Raw genomic sequence first — 17478 nt, forward strand, 5'->3', positions numbered from 1 at the left:
TACAAAAAGGTAAGGGTCAAATTACTGTTGTTATATAATTAGTATATAGTCACAACTTCATGTATTTTTTTTATCTTAAGTCTTTCTTGTGACCCATGTATCCTGTTTTCAACTACCTCTCAAAACATGCTCTCAAAATTTTGAGAGCATGGGTTAATTAAAAGCAGTTTTATTTACATTTTTCTTATACTATTCGATATTACTTTATTTTACTACTTAATTTGTATTACTTTATAGTTTACTTGTTATTTACTCTTTCACTGTTGTTTATTTATTTGATATTTAATTGTTTTAAGAATCCTTGATGTTATTTGATCTGGAGTTGAAGTACTATGTTTTCATGTTTTCTTTGTCTTAGAAGAAATAAAATGCCATGAAACTACAAGAAAAAGATGCTTAGTCCCTTGAAGACCAGAAAGTGCAGTATTTGATATGATGAACAGAAATATGACTTACCTTGAGGCACAGAAACATTAGGGTGTGCTCATCACAAATATATATAACAGAATCAAGGGCAGGAAGATAAAACATTGATAAAATGGGAACAGGTCATTCAACCAAATTTTTAGAAGTGGAGCTCTGTTTGGCTAAATGCTTCATTGGATGATCCAAGATGGGATTCCCATGTGATAAAGTGGAGTTGAAAACACTTGCTCAGAAGTACATGGCTGAAAATAATTTAGGAACTAGGTTCTGTGACAGGCTACGGGGAATGACTGGTACAGTGGATTCATGTGATGGTATCCAAAATTAGCATTAAAGAATCCTGAACACCTAATAAAATGCATGTTTTCAACTATCCCAAAATTTTGTTCCACACAGGTCTTTAGCAATTTTCCTACAATTCTGTAGATACTAGTTCTTCCAATTACCCAAACAGCATGGGTAATTGAAAACAGGGTTAGGTGGCTTTAAATCAACTTACTAACTTTTGTTACCTCGTAGTAGTAGTTTCTAAACAAGTACAGAATAAGTATAATTTTTGAAGCAAATTTTCATTTCCTGATTGATTACTTGTTAAGTTCAAACTAACCAAAAATCATTTCCAATTATCCCGCCTGACCCTACAACTGCAAATATCTTCACAGATTGTACTTTAATAAATTTTTATTGTAAGGATTTCCTGAGAAAAATTATTGCAACAAATGGTCCATTGACTCGTGTTGATCATAACTGCTTGCTGCCCACCTCATTGAACAAAGATTTGTTAACATCTTAATCACATCTTAAAAAATACAGAAAATTTCCATTGAAAAAATTTAATTTGAGAGGAATAAATGCTAATTTTAAAAATTTGCTGATGTGTGTGAAGTAGAAGCAAAAGATTTTAGCAGATTTAGAAGATGTAGCATAATAAATATGCATTTGTTCATTTATTGTGCTGTATGTAATATGAAATAACTACACATTTTTGTGAAAATTCAAAATTGTAAGTTTTAATGTTACAAAATTTCTTATTTATAAAATTAGTAGAGAAAAAAAAGTAATATAACATATCCATTGCATATAGTTGTATATGCCTATTTAGTGTATTCTTATATTAACCTTTTAACTATCAGGGATGAGATCTATCATCCAAATGCAAATGGAAGAAATTCATTCCAGCTATCCTTATTTCTTTTCTCATCAAAAGAAAGCTTCATTGTAATCCTATGAATGGTAGTTGTTTTCTTTCCTTCCCTGTTCTTTCTATACTCCTGTTTAGTGATCCCCCTCATATATTACGTATCTTTCCAATATATATTTATAAGAAAAGGAGAACAAATAGGGGAGGTAAAGAAGAGAAGTAAGAGCGAAAATGAAATCTTCTGCTCACTGTAAATTAAAACTATGACCAAATAGTAAAAAAATGAAATTTAAAACTATGTGTTTTATAAAATTTCTGTGAGTTTTTTTAACGAAATATTAAATTTTTCATATGATTAGGATGTAACTGTGAAAGTATGCCGAAATAAAGCTGACTTGGAAGCCGTTCTTACTGTTGGACGAAAACGAAGAATTATCGGGGCTACAAATATGAATATCCGTAGTTCAAGGTCACATGCTATAGTGATGCTAACGATTGAACAATGTGAAGTAGGTAATTCTTGAATATTTAAACTTCTGTAGTGTGCATAAAATAAATACAATCACCATGTAATTTGCCAACAGGGTTATTTAATATTTCACCTCTAGGGGTTGGATGAACTTTTGAGGTATTAGCATCCAGAGTAGATGATTGATGTTCCTAGTTTTAAAATTCTTAATTTTGGATTTCTTGGATTTGGGATCCATGTGTTTCTCGTAAAGAAAATGCTGTGTTTTTGTGGGTCAAGACTGCCACAGAAAAGGTATTCCAATTGATTGTAATAATATAAAGGAAAAGGCAAAAGAATTTTACTCTTCTATAAAGGAACGAGCTGATGAAACGTCTATTTCATCAGAACTTTATGCAAGTAAAGGTTGGTTTCATAGGTTTAAGATTACACAATGCAAAAAATCACTGACGATCAAGCCTCTGCCAATCAGGAGGCAGCTAGAAAATTTCCAAAGAAATTATAAAAGACATTGTCACCTTAGTGAAACAGATGGGGGGGGGGGAGAGGAGAAGGGTTCAATGATATGGATACAGAAGAAATTGAACAGCTAAAATTAATAGCAATTCAGAGGCATTAACCGAAGAGGAATTAATGCAGCTGTGTGACTGCTCCTGAAACTGTACCAGATAAAGAAGTAGAAGACCAGTTCACCATGTGTAACATAGCGGAAGGGCTTCGCAAATTCAAATCAGCAATAGATTATTTTCATGACATAAATCCGTCTATGGTATGTTCTTCACATGTAGAAAAATTAGTAGGGGAAGCCTTATCAATATACTCCGACATACTTGATCATATGAAGACTAAACGGCAAACAGAAATCACAATGTTCTTTCAGAAAACATCTCCTGTTTTACATATCCTTTTACACCCTGCGTCACCCTGCTCTTCTCCTGATGTTCAATAAACGAGATATACAAAAAACCCCTATAGTTTTGGTTATTGCGATGGCTACTTTATATTGAATCTTTATGTATACTATATCTAGCAAGCCTGGGCACTCTTTACAATATTGACATTATTATTTATATTGACAAATCTTACCATGACTGATTTTCTTGGGTATTACCGTACTCATTTCTTCAGTGCAATTAGTCTTCAGCCTATATAGCTCATTCTACAAGTTGAAATTCTTTGGGAAAATTTCCAAGGTCCCCAAATGTTGTTAGATAAACTTATGAACTAGTATCCATCTAAAACCTTTCTACAATTTTTAAATTTAACTTGCATTCCTTTCCTTGATGCAAAATTTTCATAACTTTGGCAAAAATATTAATAACGTGTGTGTGTCCCTTGGTTTTTCAGATAGAGCGTTCAGATGTCATGAAAATAGGCAGATTAAATCTGGTTGATCTAGCAGGCAGTGAAAGGCAGTCCAAAACTGGTGTTGTTGTAAGTAATCTAAAGTCCAATTTTATTATTAACATTTACAATTTAATTTAGATTTTTAATGAATGTGAAGGCAGTATCTGTGGTACATATAATTTTAGGTCAAGGTATCAACTTGATAATGCATAATTATTGTTCTAGGGTCAGAGGCAAAAAGAATCAATAAAAATAAATCTTTCACTATCAGCTTTGGGAAATGTGATCTCCGCACTTGTTGATGGAACAAGCTCTCATATCCCTTATAGGGATTCAAAATTGACTCGTTTGCTTCAAGGTAAGCTGGAATACTCTAATGACAACAAAATTATATAAAATAAATAAATAGAAAACGGTTTGCAAGATTAGCATTGCTAGGTCACAGGAATTTTTTTAAGACAGGAAAAAAAATAACAAAAAACAGCCGATAGGTGAAGCTGACATACACAAATCAAAAAAAAAAGATATGCAAATAACGAACAGAATAAACAATTATGTTTTTTAAAGATTTATTTTTTATATGAAGCTTTTCACATTAAAAAATTAAAAATATATAATTATAGGTAAATAAAATAATCTCCAAATTCCTATCTGTTTATATCAGGTGTGCGCTAAAATCGGTGACAATAGAAAGAAACAATATACATTTTGAAGCTTAGGAATAAGGCATACCTTAGATTAGGGAATGGATTAGATTCGACTAGATACAGTACTTTAAATCTGTGTCTTATATAGAAATAACACATTTTTTTTGATTGATACACAAAATGTGAAACCTATACTCTATTCATAAAAATTAACTGAAAATCGAAAGATGTTACAAGTGTATTTCAACTGTGTACTTGTTTCATTGACTGCTCAATGTAATTTTTTTGTAATATATATAAATCCCTTAGATAAAAATATTTGTAAATGCAATTTTGAAATCACCAGTTCTGAAAGTTTAAACATGCTATCAATGTATACTTCTTGTGAGTTTGTGTATTTCTTTTAGTATTTCATACGGTGAGTGAGATATTGGTTTTATCTGGAATTTATAATTAAGGGAGTCCAAAGTACAAGGGGGTATAAGCGAATGTTAAATATGTGTGCATACCCCTTGTGTTCTAAACCTCCAAATTAATGTTTTGATTTTTGCTGACTAAATTACGATAACATTTTTTCAGATTCTCTTGGTGGAAATGCAAAAACGGTCATGGTTGCTAATATTAGTCCAGCTGATTGCAATTTTGATGAAACTTTAACAACTTTAAGGTAATGTTACACAAAATGAATAATCACAATTATTTGTAACTTTTTCTGTGGGTAAATCTCATAACAATAGAGACTTCTTTAACAACCTTCATATCTAGTTTTTTTTTTTTTTTCCAGCCACCTTATTGAGCAATTCATTTGGCCTTGGATTTTGTATTTGTAAATGGTGTGCAATATATTTATAATTGTTTTTTGAAGTCTCCATAGTGTTCTTTACTAACATACATGAATTATTTATTTCTGTGAGTTACAATACTATGCAATCACTGTTCTTTTTTTACGGACTCATACATTTAGTTTGTAAAATCAAAAATTTATAAATGGGGAAGGTTGTTTTTTTAAAGGAATAACATTGTTTGGGACCAGAGGAATAGTTCCTAAAAACACATTGGTTTATAGAGCTGTGACTGCAATAAGCTATATCAGTTGTCCCATTGCGAAAAATGTTTTAGATTATATGAGTCGTTCACTAGGGAAGGGAGAGCAAGCAAAGTTTCATGTCGAAACACGATCATGATAGAAATCTGGAATTTGATTTCTTGATTTTATTTGCCGCTCATGAGCATGGGGAACAGAGAAAATGTCCACAAATGAGGGATGTTGAAGTAGGACGTGCTCTCCTGAAGCTGCGTGGCCCCCTCGCCACCTACTTCCCCGTAAGTCCGAACAATCCTCCTGCCCAGGACTGAAGAAAAGCTCCCCTCCCTCAACCATCCGGGAGGAAGTTGCGAAAGCCGGTATCGCCATGGGTCAGCGCCGTGGCCTTACTACCTGCCAAGATGCCGAGCTCCAGTTCCAGACATTACCAGTAAACGACTGAAAAGAGCGACACATCCCGACGAACGGTATCAGCCAGCCACCGGGACATCAACATGGATCAACAACCCGTGCCGAGCTCTAGTTTCTAGATGTCACCAGTGAAGACGGAAAATTCGGCACTTCATCTATGAGCGACCTGTCAGCTCAGCCACCACCATGGATCAGTCCGTACCGCTCCAGTGAGTGACACTTGCCTTCCGTCTTCCTGAGACAATTCGCATTCCACCCGAGAATGAGCTGAGATCTTCATCCTCTGTGGGACAGCTCGGTAAAGTATCAGTTACAAAACTCGTTAAGCGCCAACCAGATTTTTTCCCAGAAAGTGAAAAATAAACTTTTGTAGAGTGTATTTTTCAAGTTGATTGCTTGAAATTTAAAATTTTAACTTCATAGCATTAATATTTTAACATGCGTCAGCTCAAAAAATACACTCTACAAAATTTCTTTTTCACTTTCTGTAAAAAAATCTGGTTGGTGCTTAACGAGTTTTGCAACTGAACGACTCATATAACCTAAAACATTTTCAGTGTTAATATAAAAAATGCTAATAACAAATGCATATATTTACTGGAAGAATGTTTTGAAGTACAGTTTATGGGCAAAAGCATTGTTGTTTTGCACAAGAGTTAAATATTTCTTGACCCTTTGAAGTGGCCCACACTGTCTTACTAACAAAACCTATGGCTTTGATAACCATTGTTGGTATCAAAAAATTCTTTTATAATCATTGTACCACTTTGTGAATGATTCTTACAAATATGTGTAAATGCATTTCTATCTTGAAGCATGACATCATCATCAAGATAATAGTCTTTGAAACAATGGATCGACATGGTTTTCAGAACTGCTCTGTAGTCTGTATTGACATAACTGTCAATCTTAAAATTTGTTCAAAATGTCATTGCTTTCCTCATATTACGTCAGACTTGGCTGTCGTCTCTATTATCTAATTGGGTAGTTTGGATTTGGCTATCAACTCAATGATCCTGTAGCTGGTGCAGACACCCCATGGAAGTAGTCTTATTCAATCATCAAATTTAAGATAGAAAATTACGAGTCGAGTCGGGCCAAGTTAAAAATAAACTATCAGCATCAAAGCCGGTTTTATTCACTGCAAGTAAGTAGAAAAAGAAAAGATAGAAATACATATCAGTCAGTCTATATATACAGTCAGTAATCCGCCCACTTGGCACTATGAACAAAAGCACCAATGAAAAACAGGTTCACTCGGTGCCATATTAAAAAATAAAGGTAACGACATCAGAATCAGAGTGAAAGAAAAAAGGGAAAAAATCTTTATCGCTCATGATCATGGGAAAAGAAAATCAGCATTTCTGCCTAACAAGTTGATCATGGCAATTGGAATTCGCTGGTATTGATTTCATGTCATTCACTATGTAATAGTTTAAGATTGATAGTTATGTCATTTCAGTTATTGCCTTTGATAATGTCACAGAGGAATGCCTTAACATGTCAAGTAATTTTTTTTCTTTAAACGTTTTTAATTAAAATTTTTCAAAAGCATATAGATTTATAATTAGACCTCTCTCTCTCTTCATTTAGATATCTTTTCTGAATAACTAAGTATTTTTATGTAATGGGTGTCAGTGTTATCCAAAGAAATAATTTTGAGGAGTAATTTCACTGCTCTTCAAAATTATAAGGGTATTTTTGTAAAGGAGAGGTATTTTTTTTTACCAGTTAGAAATAACTCTATTAAAAGAAATTACCTAAAATTTACGAGGATTAATTGAGTATTTTTACTCCTCAACAAAATTTTGAGGAGTAAAATTGAATTTTGATGCATGAATCACATGCATCTGGATGCATATTGGCAAATACAGATAGGTATGTCTTATGTATTTTTCTATTCAGATATGCAAACCGAGCCAAAAATATAAAGAACTCACCATTAGTCAACGAAGATCCAAAAGACACATTATTGAAAAAGTATAAAATGGAAATTGAAAGCTTGCGAGCAGAACTAGCTGCGAAAGAAAGATTACGAAAAAAGAAGAAAAACGTATATGTTGTTGAAAATGAGAGCTGTGAAGATGAAGAAGAAGAGGAAGTGTTAAGAAAGAAAAAAGAAACTTTAGAAAATGAAAAACATGAAATTATCAATGACACAGAGATGATAGCAGAAGTAAGTTTAATTTTTTTTTCATTATTTTTCAACTTTTGATTACTCAAAATTTGATCTATCTGCTTAGGTTTCAGTAAGAATTACGAACTTCAATTTAATGTATAAGGCTATGATAGTAATATTGATAAGGTTATATCATATTATATTACAAAAATTCACTAGTAAATGCTTTAATGGTGGATTTCATGTAAGTGTGAATCGAAAAATATAGGCCTATACAGGGTGAATCCGACCTATTCTGCAAAACAAAAGGGGGTGATAGACGAGCCCACATGGATCATGAAACACCCCACCAACCCTGACCTATCATTTTCATTGAAATATCTGGATTTATTAGTGAGCTACAAGCGCTAAAAGTTTTGCAAAGTTCAAAATAGAATTTTCGCTAAAATTTTTCATCGCCAATTATACAAATACCCTTTTGGCTACAATCGGTCAAATCTACCAAAAACTTGTCCATTGCACCAGCTTTCAAAAGAGCTTACAATACACCCTATCAGTGTTCTGGTTCAGGAGAAATTTAACCTTTTGTTCGCAATACATCACTAAAATCTGCATTTGAAGTAATTGTAGACTTCAGCTAGTAATGTGTAGGTTTTGGATCAATTCGATTTTTCACTTCACCAATCTCTCAGCAATTGAAGCTCACCATTAAATGTAGATGATCCTGTAATGGCACCTATGATTTTTCTGCAAAATCAAATTGTTGCCATAATCTGTAACCACCAATTCCGAAGTTTTATTGAATATCTACTTCGCCAAGCATTGATTTCAGTGATGTGTTACGAGCAAAAGGCTAAATTTCTCCTGAACCAGAACACCAATATGATTTATTGTAGCTGGTACAGTGCATAAGTTTTTGGTAAATTTGACCAATTTTAGATAAAAGGGTGCGTAATTGCAATGAAAAATGAAAAATTTTAGGACAATTCAATTTTGAACTTTGCAATCTTTCAGCTCTTGTAGGTCACCAATACATCCAGATATTTCGATGAAAATTATGTCATTTTATAGAATCAGTTCTTTCCAAATATGTGTTTAGTTTGCATGTAGGTCTCTCAGAAACTTTACAAATGCAGTTTTTTTAGACTTGACACATATTTTTTTCCATAATTGATTATCCACCATAACTCAAACGATTTGAGATAGGACAGGGTGGTGGGGCGATTAATGATCCATTTGGGCTCGTCTACCACACCCTTTTGTTGTGGCAGAATAGGTCAGATTCACCCCCTGTATGATTATGTATATTTTACTACACTTGAGAAAAATGGGTCGTGAAAACCAGTGCTGTTTTTTTCAAGGAAAAAGAAAAACTGTTAAGCGAAATAAAGGTTAGAGAAGAACAGTTGATCAAGGAAAATGAAGCTAAGCTGTGCCTCATGAATAGAATCAAGGTAAGCCAAAAGTTAAAAAAAAAATTAAAAAAAAATTATATAGAACCTGAAGATTTAAAATTAGTTTCATGGAAGTTTTCTGTCTTTTTTTTAAATTTCTAGACTCTTGAGGGTCAACTATTAAGTGGTACAAGAAATATAATAGATCAGACAAATGAACAGCAGAAAAAATTAGAGCAGCAGAAAAAGGAACTTGCTGACCAAAAAGTAAAATTCTGATTTTTTTTCTTCATTCAAACTAAACATAAAATAGAGATATAGGCAAGTTAGTACAGTGAAACCTGTATGAAACAATGTCAATAGACTGAAATAATATTCCATTTTAGACAGATTTCGGTTTTATAAATAAAAGCACTCTAATCATTGAACATATTTTTATTCCGTTTAAGACATGTTTCCATCTCACAGTGTCCGTTAGACAGGTTTCATCGTATATAAGTCATGGCAACAGTTTTTTTTTTCAGAATGTAGGGCAGGTCAAAAAATTTTAAGTATATGAATTGAAGATTATATTGATCATTTTTTTGAAAATATGAACAAAGTAGGTCATGTTTGTATGCTATTACTAATACATTGCGTTTTTACTGATAAAATGTGCCTTATCATTTACAAAGCTCAATTGATAATAGAAAAACAATAATATGCATATCATTGTATAAATCCTCAAAAGTAGTTTTCCAGAAAGTATAAAAATGTTATATACTTTATGGGAGTCATATGGTACCACCATGAAAAGCGAAATTGTGGATTTCACTTTTCACAGTGATGACAACGTTCTTTCAAATCCAAAACCATCTACCACACAGTAGTACATCAATATGTATTTCGATTAAATAAAGCCCTAATGTAACTAATATGGCATAAATCTCATATTGTAGTGATATGTTGAGTTTGGGTTCATTACATCATGAAGTGGGGTTGGAAGTACGGGGTGATTATAAAAAAACTATCCCGACATATGGGCCCCTAACTATCATACCATTCACAGAAACTGAATGAAATTTTGGCATAAGGTATTTTGAGGTATGCGCTCAAGAATGATATGGAAAACAACAGTGTCACTCTAACAGTTACGGTTACAGTGAGAAAATTTCAAAAATATCAAATGGCAACACCAAGTTTTTTGTATTGGAATGCGATCTCCATACTGAAAAACACTAAATAGCGTTGGAATGGCACCTGTAGCACGAAAATCCCCGGAGCTAGGCAAGGAAAAAGTAAAAAGGACTTTGCCGTGCACCAGAGCATTAATGTTCGTTTCATTCGTCACACCGTTTCTTCGGCTGAGATCCCAGCCTGATTAGTCCTCCACAAGGTCACGTGGAAAATTTGTGAAACACAATAAAATGCTTTATTTTATGCTGCTTCTCTGTCCTTATTGGTTGTCCTCACTTTTAGCCTATCTACCGCCGGTGATTTTCATGCTACAGTTGCCGTTCGAACGCTATTTAGGGTTTTTCACAATGGAGATCACATTCCAATACAAAAAACTTGGTGTTGCCATTTGATATTTTTGAAATTTTCTCACTGTAACCGTAACTGTTAGAGTGACACTGTTGTTTTCCATATCATTCTTGAGCGCATACATCAAAATACCTTATGCCAAAATTTCATTCAGTTTCTGTGAATGGTATGATAGTTAGGGGCCCATATGTTGGGATAGTTTTTATAATCACCCTGTATATTAATATGCATAGAGCAGAATAGTTTTAATTAAATTTTTTTTCTTTTACGCATGACCTGCATTTATACAAATATGAGAGAAGTTTGTACATTTTTAAATTTTGCACCATCCCATATTCTTGTAAAAAATTATTTTAATGACTTAGTAATGCATCCTTGTATTGATACATACATGCATGTAATGTTAAATGCAATACTTTTGTTTATGACTTTTTTGTCACTAACCCTGGTAATTTGACCTACATTGTTCATATTTCTGATAATTTTGTATACTGACTGTCATTTACCAAAATTTTACGATTGTTCTTAATTCTAGAGAAAAGTGTTGCCATAATTTATTTCTCAATATATGGGAGGGTTAAACATAAATGAGTTTGAATTGCTGAATAAATGTTTTTTTAACTGCCTGCTATGTTACATTGCCAAATTTGTCAATTAGCACATCTGGAATTTCACATTGTTTGAATATATTTTCATCAAAAAGAAAAAAAAATTATCGAGAAAAAAATAGTCTGGTATTAACAACATTTCATATGAAAGAAGAGTGAAAAAAACAGCGAATGGAGGACTAGCTGGGGTTACAACACTTTGGATATGCGGTACATGAGTGAATTTTGCTTCCAGAAACTTATTTTTTACATTGACAGAATATTTATGGCCACTGCCACTGTTTCTTCACTGTTTACAAAATGAAAGCAATGTATGCATATCAGAAAATCATTAGCTTATTTTCCTCATTGCTAATTTATTTGCATTATAATTTGTTATAAGTAGTTTATGTTGTTTCAAATTTATGTGATAGGGTACAATTTTCATTGTAGAGTAGAGAAAGAGAAATCATCCAGAAGCTTGAAGAAGAAGAAGAAACTACTTTAGAAATTAGAGAGACTTATACTAACCTTCGTCAAGAAGTTGATGTGAAAACAAAAAAATTGAAAAAGGTTGTAATAAGTTTCTCTAAACAAATGTGATATTTCCATTGTGTATGATTGGGATTTCACTGTATCATTCTTAAGTTAGCATTAAATAAACGTTCATTATGAATGTATACATATAAAAAGAATTCTATTATTCTTATATATAATTTATATATAATATATATTTTAAAAGGGGGGAAAAAACATTGTCGAGCTTTTTGATATTTTAGCTAGATCCTTGATATGAAAAAACTTTTGAAAACTTAAGTATTTTATTTTTATACTAATAATTTATGTGCAATTTTTAAACCATTTGCAGCTTTTCCTAAAGCTTCAGGCTTTGAAAAGAGAGTTGCATGAGCAGCAAGAAATTAATTCCAAAGAAAGGCAAGAAAAAGAGCATATTCAAGATATGCTGATGCGACAGCTTAAATACACGTATGTGTTTTTAAACACATTTTGCTTTTATTCAATTATATCTTTTATACTTTTTCTATACATTTAATCATTATTATTATTTTTTTTTTTGTTTTACAGTTGAATTTTTTCCTACAAAAAACCCCTATCCTTCTTGAAATTATCTGTCGCTTTTGTATTACAATATGATGCTTCACAATGTATTTTTTTGCTCTGCTTATTTTTAACTTTACACACTTCCTCAAGAAATACAAAAATATACTTCAAAGTCTACTTATGTTTCCACTTATTTCATTTAAATCTACATGAATGAATGTACTTAGTATCCAACATTTTTGATAAATATTTATAATTATAATATTGTATGCTATCATAAATCATATTTATGGTAGCAAAAGCAAGCATGAAGCTCAAGCTATCTAACCATAGTTCATAAAACAGAAAGGATTCTAAAATTCAAAGAACAGACAAGGTTCAAATTAGCCAATACATTCAATTTTTTAAATTCATTTTTTGCTTTGATTAATGGTTTATTTTATACAAAATGGCTCAAAAGCTTTCTGGAAGAGAAATAGAGGCATATATAGAAAGGGACTCTGAGGGGTGTATAAATTAATCAGGCTCCAAAGACAGTAATTGTGATGATTGCACAAAAATTCAGCTCACAACCTTGCCATGTTATATGAGCCCTAACATCCATGTCAGCTAAAATGTTCATTAGCCAAATCTGTATTCCTTAGCCAAGGTAGGAATATCCTGAAAGATATCTTCATTAGCCAAAAAAGTTGTAAGCCTAATTGCTCATTAGCCGAGGTACCACTGCATCTGTAATGAAAGTTCATCATGTATATGGAAATATAATTTCATTGTAGACTGAAACTTAAATATTTTTTTTATTTAGCCATCTCGTCATAGAAAATTTTGTTCCACCTGAGGTGAAAGCTAAAATTCTGAAGCAAGTTCGATATGATGAAGATGAAAATTTGTGGTTTTCTGTTCCAGTAAATGACGAGTGAGTTTACTTAGCTGCGCATTATTCATATTAATTTCAGTTAAAACATATGTTAGAGTATCACCATATAATTGCTCTTCTTTTCATGTTAGCTATAGACAGTGTTTGCAATCAAATTTTCTTATAATTTTGTCTTTCATCGGCGTGAACCTGTTCTTTCTTTGTATGGTATGGCAATATAGTGAGATACTTCTTTGAACACGTATGCAGTATTTAGTTATTTTTTGTTTTCATTACAGCATTTTTGCAGCACAATACAGCTTAAAGGGAACATTGCTCAGATCAATAAGTTAGAAAAGACCCCAACTTCTCGCACTTATTCTATAATTTCTCACTCTTCTATTACTACTATTCACTCTTCTATAACTTATAATTTTGGAAAAAGGAAGCTCTTACACATTTACAATAGTTTTCAGGAAAATCTCACAAAAAATATTAAGAATATTTTATTTTTATATGTATCAAGTTTTATATTATTATTTTTCTTGTACGTGTTATGCATTTGAATAGGACAGTATTAAAAAGTGTTCCTAAAAAATTACTTTCTTTTTTTAGCACTCAGCCCTTACGTCCAGTTTCTGCTGATGGTAAAAGTAAAAGACCTATATGTGATTATGCCCGTAAAATGTGGAAAATAACAAACAATCCTCGTTTCAAAGTGAGAAAACAATGAATTCTAGATTTTTTCATTCTTTGGGAATTCACTAATTCTATAGTACATCCTCTTTTAATAAATGATCAAAAAAAGATAAACAATAGACATACTGAGATAAACAATATTTATAAAAAAAAATGGAGTTGGGACTGAAATTATGCTTTCTTGCAGGATTTCTTATTTTAGAAATTAATAAAGTTTTTCATTGCGTTGAGTATGGTATTTCAATTTGATAATGAGAAGAATAAAAAAAATTCATGAAGAGGTGTAGTGTCCTATTTTTGATTTCTGGTGGTTCACAATATGAAGAAACATTTGATTTTTTTGTTTTGACTTAGGCAAGAAATATCTATGATTCTTCTCCAGGAAACTTAAAAATGATAATTTTGATGCGATTTCTTGTTCTGCACTTGATACACTCTGAAGTGATTTTACCTTTTTTTTTCATAGAATGAGAATATTGCAGTCATTGAATTGGATTTTGCAGCAGAGTCTGTTGCAGATTATGAACCACCTGACGTCGATCCACTTCACAGGGCTCTGATGGAATGTGCACTTAACAATGAAAAAGATATAGAAATTGATGCTAGGTAATTATATTATAAACTTATTTATACTCTTGGCTATTTTTTCCTCTCATAAGAATGCAGGAATGACATGCTTTGAAATACCCAAATGAAAGACTAGCATATTATGTAGCTAAAAGTATGAACCATGCAGGCCATATGTACCAGGATAGGTAAGATAAAAACCAATAAGCAGTATAGTAGAATCTTGATTATCCGAATGCATCGGGACCAAAGGGTGTTCGGAAAAGTGAAAAGTTTGGTAAATCGATTCCGAAACTAACTCCATAACGCAAAGGAATAAATTGAAATTCTGATAATTGATACCCTCCTCCCAGAAACTGTGATAAGAACTTTTTTGTTGTCAAGAAGACATACTCCACCCTCTCATTTAGGCATACCCATAGGATTAAGATGAATTTGTGAGACAAAAAAAAAAAGATGGCAGTCAAATCTGCTCCTATTCATGCGTTTGTTTGCTTGTCCAGTCGTTTATAACTACATAAGCTATACCCGAATCCGCCCCTACTTACATCTGTAGCTCACAGATACAGAATATACAATTGTTTGGAAGTGGATTATTGTACATTAGAAGGAAACTATCGAGTTGGGAGATCAGAGGTTTCAAGTTCCAAGAAAATACCAACTGTTGAGCATCATTGACTATAGAAAACTGAAAAAGAGAGATTGGAAAGGTGTTCGGTTGACCAAGTTGTTTGGAAAATTTATGTTAGGATAAATGAGGTTCTACTGTATAATCATATCAATTAGTATACACTAGTGGTTCTCAAACTTTTCTCACTCATGGCTTCTTTGCCTAAGTTAACATTCATCCACGGCTTCCCACAAGTTGAAAAAACAACCACCTTCAAAGCACAGAACAGACACTTAGAAATATCACCAGCTCACAGTGATATCCTTGACAAAAATATTCTTGACTTTAAGATTAGTAAATTGTCAAAATGACTTTCTTATTAAAACTTAGTAAATTGTTTTATACTGTCATTGATAATTGATTAAATAATTTGAAAAATTGAAAACTTTTGGTATTGTGATGTCAAGTTTATTTTTTGTTTACATACAATTTTGAAGAAATTATGGACATCTTTAATATTTTTTTTCAGTGACCCAAAATTCAAGTCAAGAAAATCAGCAAAACGCAGACCAAGGTGATTTATAATTCATTTTCTTGTGGTTTATTTATTCATTCAAATGTTTATGTGAATGCAATAATGAAAAAAAATATTTACTTGATAAAGACACAAATAAACCAAATCTTATTATAGAAATATGTACCATTGTGTAGAATAGAGCAGGGGTGTTCGATGTTTCAGACATTGTGGGTTATATATAAATAGATGCATATGCCCAGTACTCAAGGCAGCTCAAGTGAGGGTGCACCCAGGCAGCAGGTTGTAAGGAGTTTCAGCTTAGGCTTTAGTTACATCAAATTATTAAAAATCTCAAATACTAAAAATTCACATGACCAGAGGCAAATTCATGGGTTAGCTGACTGTGGGCTATGAAAATTTTGCCGCCCTTCTCTCATCGTTGTCTAATTTTCTTGACCATTTATTTCTTAAATTTGCTGGGCTATAGCCAGCTCAGCCTGCAAACGTGTATGTTTCTTAGTTTTTCTTTCTCACTTTCTCTCTTGATGGTACCTTTCTTTCTAGGTCACTTTTTTTGGTAACTCACATGCTAGCACACTGTTATGGTCACTCATACGCTTGCACACTCTGTATCACTTGTTTGGTCACTCGCACCCTTCTCCCAATGTTAATTTTCTGGACCACACTTTTTCAAATTTGCCTCCCTGGGCAAGCTCCTCTGTAAATACGGCTCTGCACAAGACATCATGTTTTTGAGCCACACCTTGCAGATAAACTGTTTTGATGTCTTCATTTGTAATTTTTCTGGAAATGAAGGCAAATTAAAAATTCTGCTTCTCACTTGTCTGATCTGTGGCGCACCAGAAAAGGTTTTAACAATAATTTTTTTAAATAAAAGTTACCCTGAAAATATAGCGAGGCAAGTGTCAGTAATGATAACTCATCAAGAAGAGCTGAAATGTGAATTGAGTTATCTGGCATAATTAAGAACAGTAAAATTACTCTAGACCGAAAACAGAATGATCTTTTGTAAAAGCAGAACAATCTTTTTATGGTCACGCAAATCAACTGTAATTTAAATTATGTACACAGCATGTTTTTTAATATTTACTTGTTCACATATTAGAGTGAAAACTGCTCATAGGAAACAGAAAGATGAAGATGAGGATGAAGCAAACTATCCAGCGCCTCGTGGACTTGTTCCTCGAAATTGATTTTTTTTGCACATGGGATTACTGAACTGTGATATATTTATTTTCTACAAAGAAGAATGTTGTTTATATGTGAATAGTGTTTGATGTGTATGTTATTTTTCAGTCGCTATAACTTATTTTCTGATCTTTGGTAGGAAAAGTAGGATTTTTTTATTTAAAATATTTTTGAAATTATAAATTTTAGAATTTATCTAAATGTACTCAAAATGTGCATTTTAGAATAACAACTAGTTGCATTCTTACTTTTTTTATTTTATTTTTCTAGTCAATTTTTATTTAGCCAATCTTGCTGTCACCATTATCAGTGCATTCTTTTGACCGTATGAACATCTAGTCATGTGTAAAATTTAGTTTTACTTGCCCCCTCTTCTGATCAAAATAAATGTTTGAGAAATATAATTGATTGCTTTTGATCTGCAAGATTAGTTTCTTTTTATTTACTTCAAATCATTTAGCTTGATCTTAACCTGTCATAATCTCAAGGTTATCGAAACTCAACGACATAATGGTTCTAACTCTAAATACATAAACTGAAAACAAAAATTTTTGTGATTTGTATCAGGAATCAACTCGCTATATGAAAATGTGCTACAGTTATGCTGATTTGAAAAGGATGCCTCTAATGCTTTCTTGGATATTATTTTCTTGTATAGTAGGAAAGGATATTTCTGATGTGAATGCGCCTCTAAATTCAGAACCATGTGATAGAACAGAAAACCATGCAGCATAAAAAAAAGTGTGTTTTGACATGCGATACCTCCTAGACTAATGATAAGTGAACACCTAGGATATTGTGACATAGGCATAAATTTATATTGAGCCCACAAAAAAAAAAAAAAAAAA

The 17478-nt window shown here is 32.3% G+C and overlaps 1 protein-coding gene across 3 annotated transcripts in view; it reads left to right on the top strand.

Annotated features, from left to right (window-relative positions):
* Window positions 1-17055, top strand: part of LOC149085389 (kinesin-like protein KIF3B) — a 34318-nt gene extending 17263 nt beyond the window's left edge. For all 3 annotated transcript variants that reach the window (XM_089233380.1, XM_089233379.1, XM_089233381.1), the window contains exons 8-21: window positions 1927-2076; window positions 3384-3470; window positions 3609-3741; window positions 4610-4697; window positions 7392-7662; window positions 8967-9059; window positions 9162-9266; window positions 11564-11683; window positions 11979-12097; window positions 12978-13088; window positions 13644-13746; window positions 14194-14333; window positions 15434-15478; window positions 16548-17055. In XM_089233380.1, the coding sequence (XP_089089506.1) occupies window positions 1927-2076; window positions 3384-3470; window positions 3609-3741; window positions 4610-4697; window positions 7392-7662; window positions 8967-9059; window positions 9162-9266; window positions 11564-11683; window positions 11979-12097; window positions 12978-13088; window positions 13644-13746; window positions 14194-14333; window positions 15434-15478; window positions 16548-16635 (1653 nt within the window). In that variant the 3' untranslated portion in view covers window positions 16636-17055. The remainder of the gene's footprint in view (window positions 1-1926; window positions 2077-3383; window positions 3471-3608; window positions 3742-4609; window positions 4698-7391; window positions 7663-8966; window positions 9060-9161; window positions 9267-11563; window positions 11684-11978; window positions 12098-12977; window positions 13089-13643; window positions 13747-14193; window positions 14334-15433; window positions 15479-16547) is intronic.
* The last annotated feature ends 423 nt before the right edge of the window (window positions 17056-17478 follow it).

This window comes from Pholcus phalangioides, unplaced genomic scaffold (assembly GCF_987345545.1).
Source record: "Pholcus phalangioides strain wild (caught in Gottingen) unplaced genomic scaffold, Ppha-v1.0 ptg000007l_1, whole genome shotgun sequence".
NCBI classification, from domain to species: Eukaryota; Metazoa; Arthropoda; class Arachnida; order Araneae; family Pholcidae; genus Pholcus; species Pholcus phalangioides.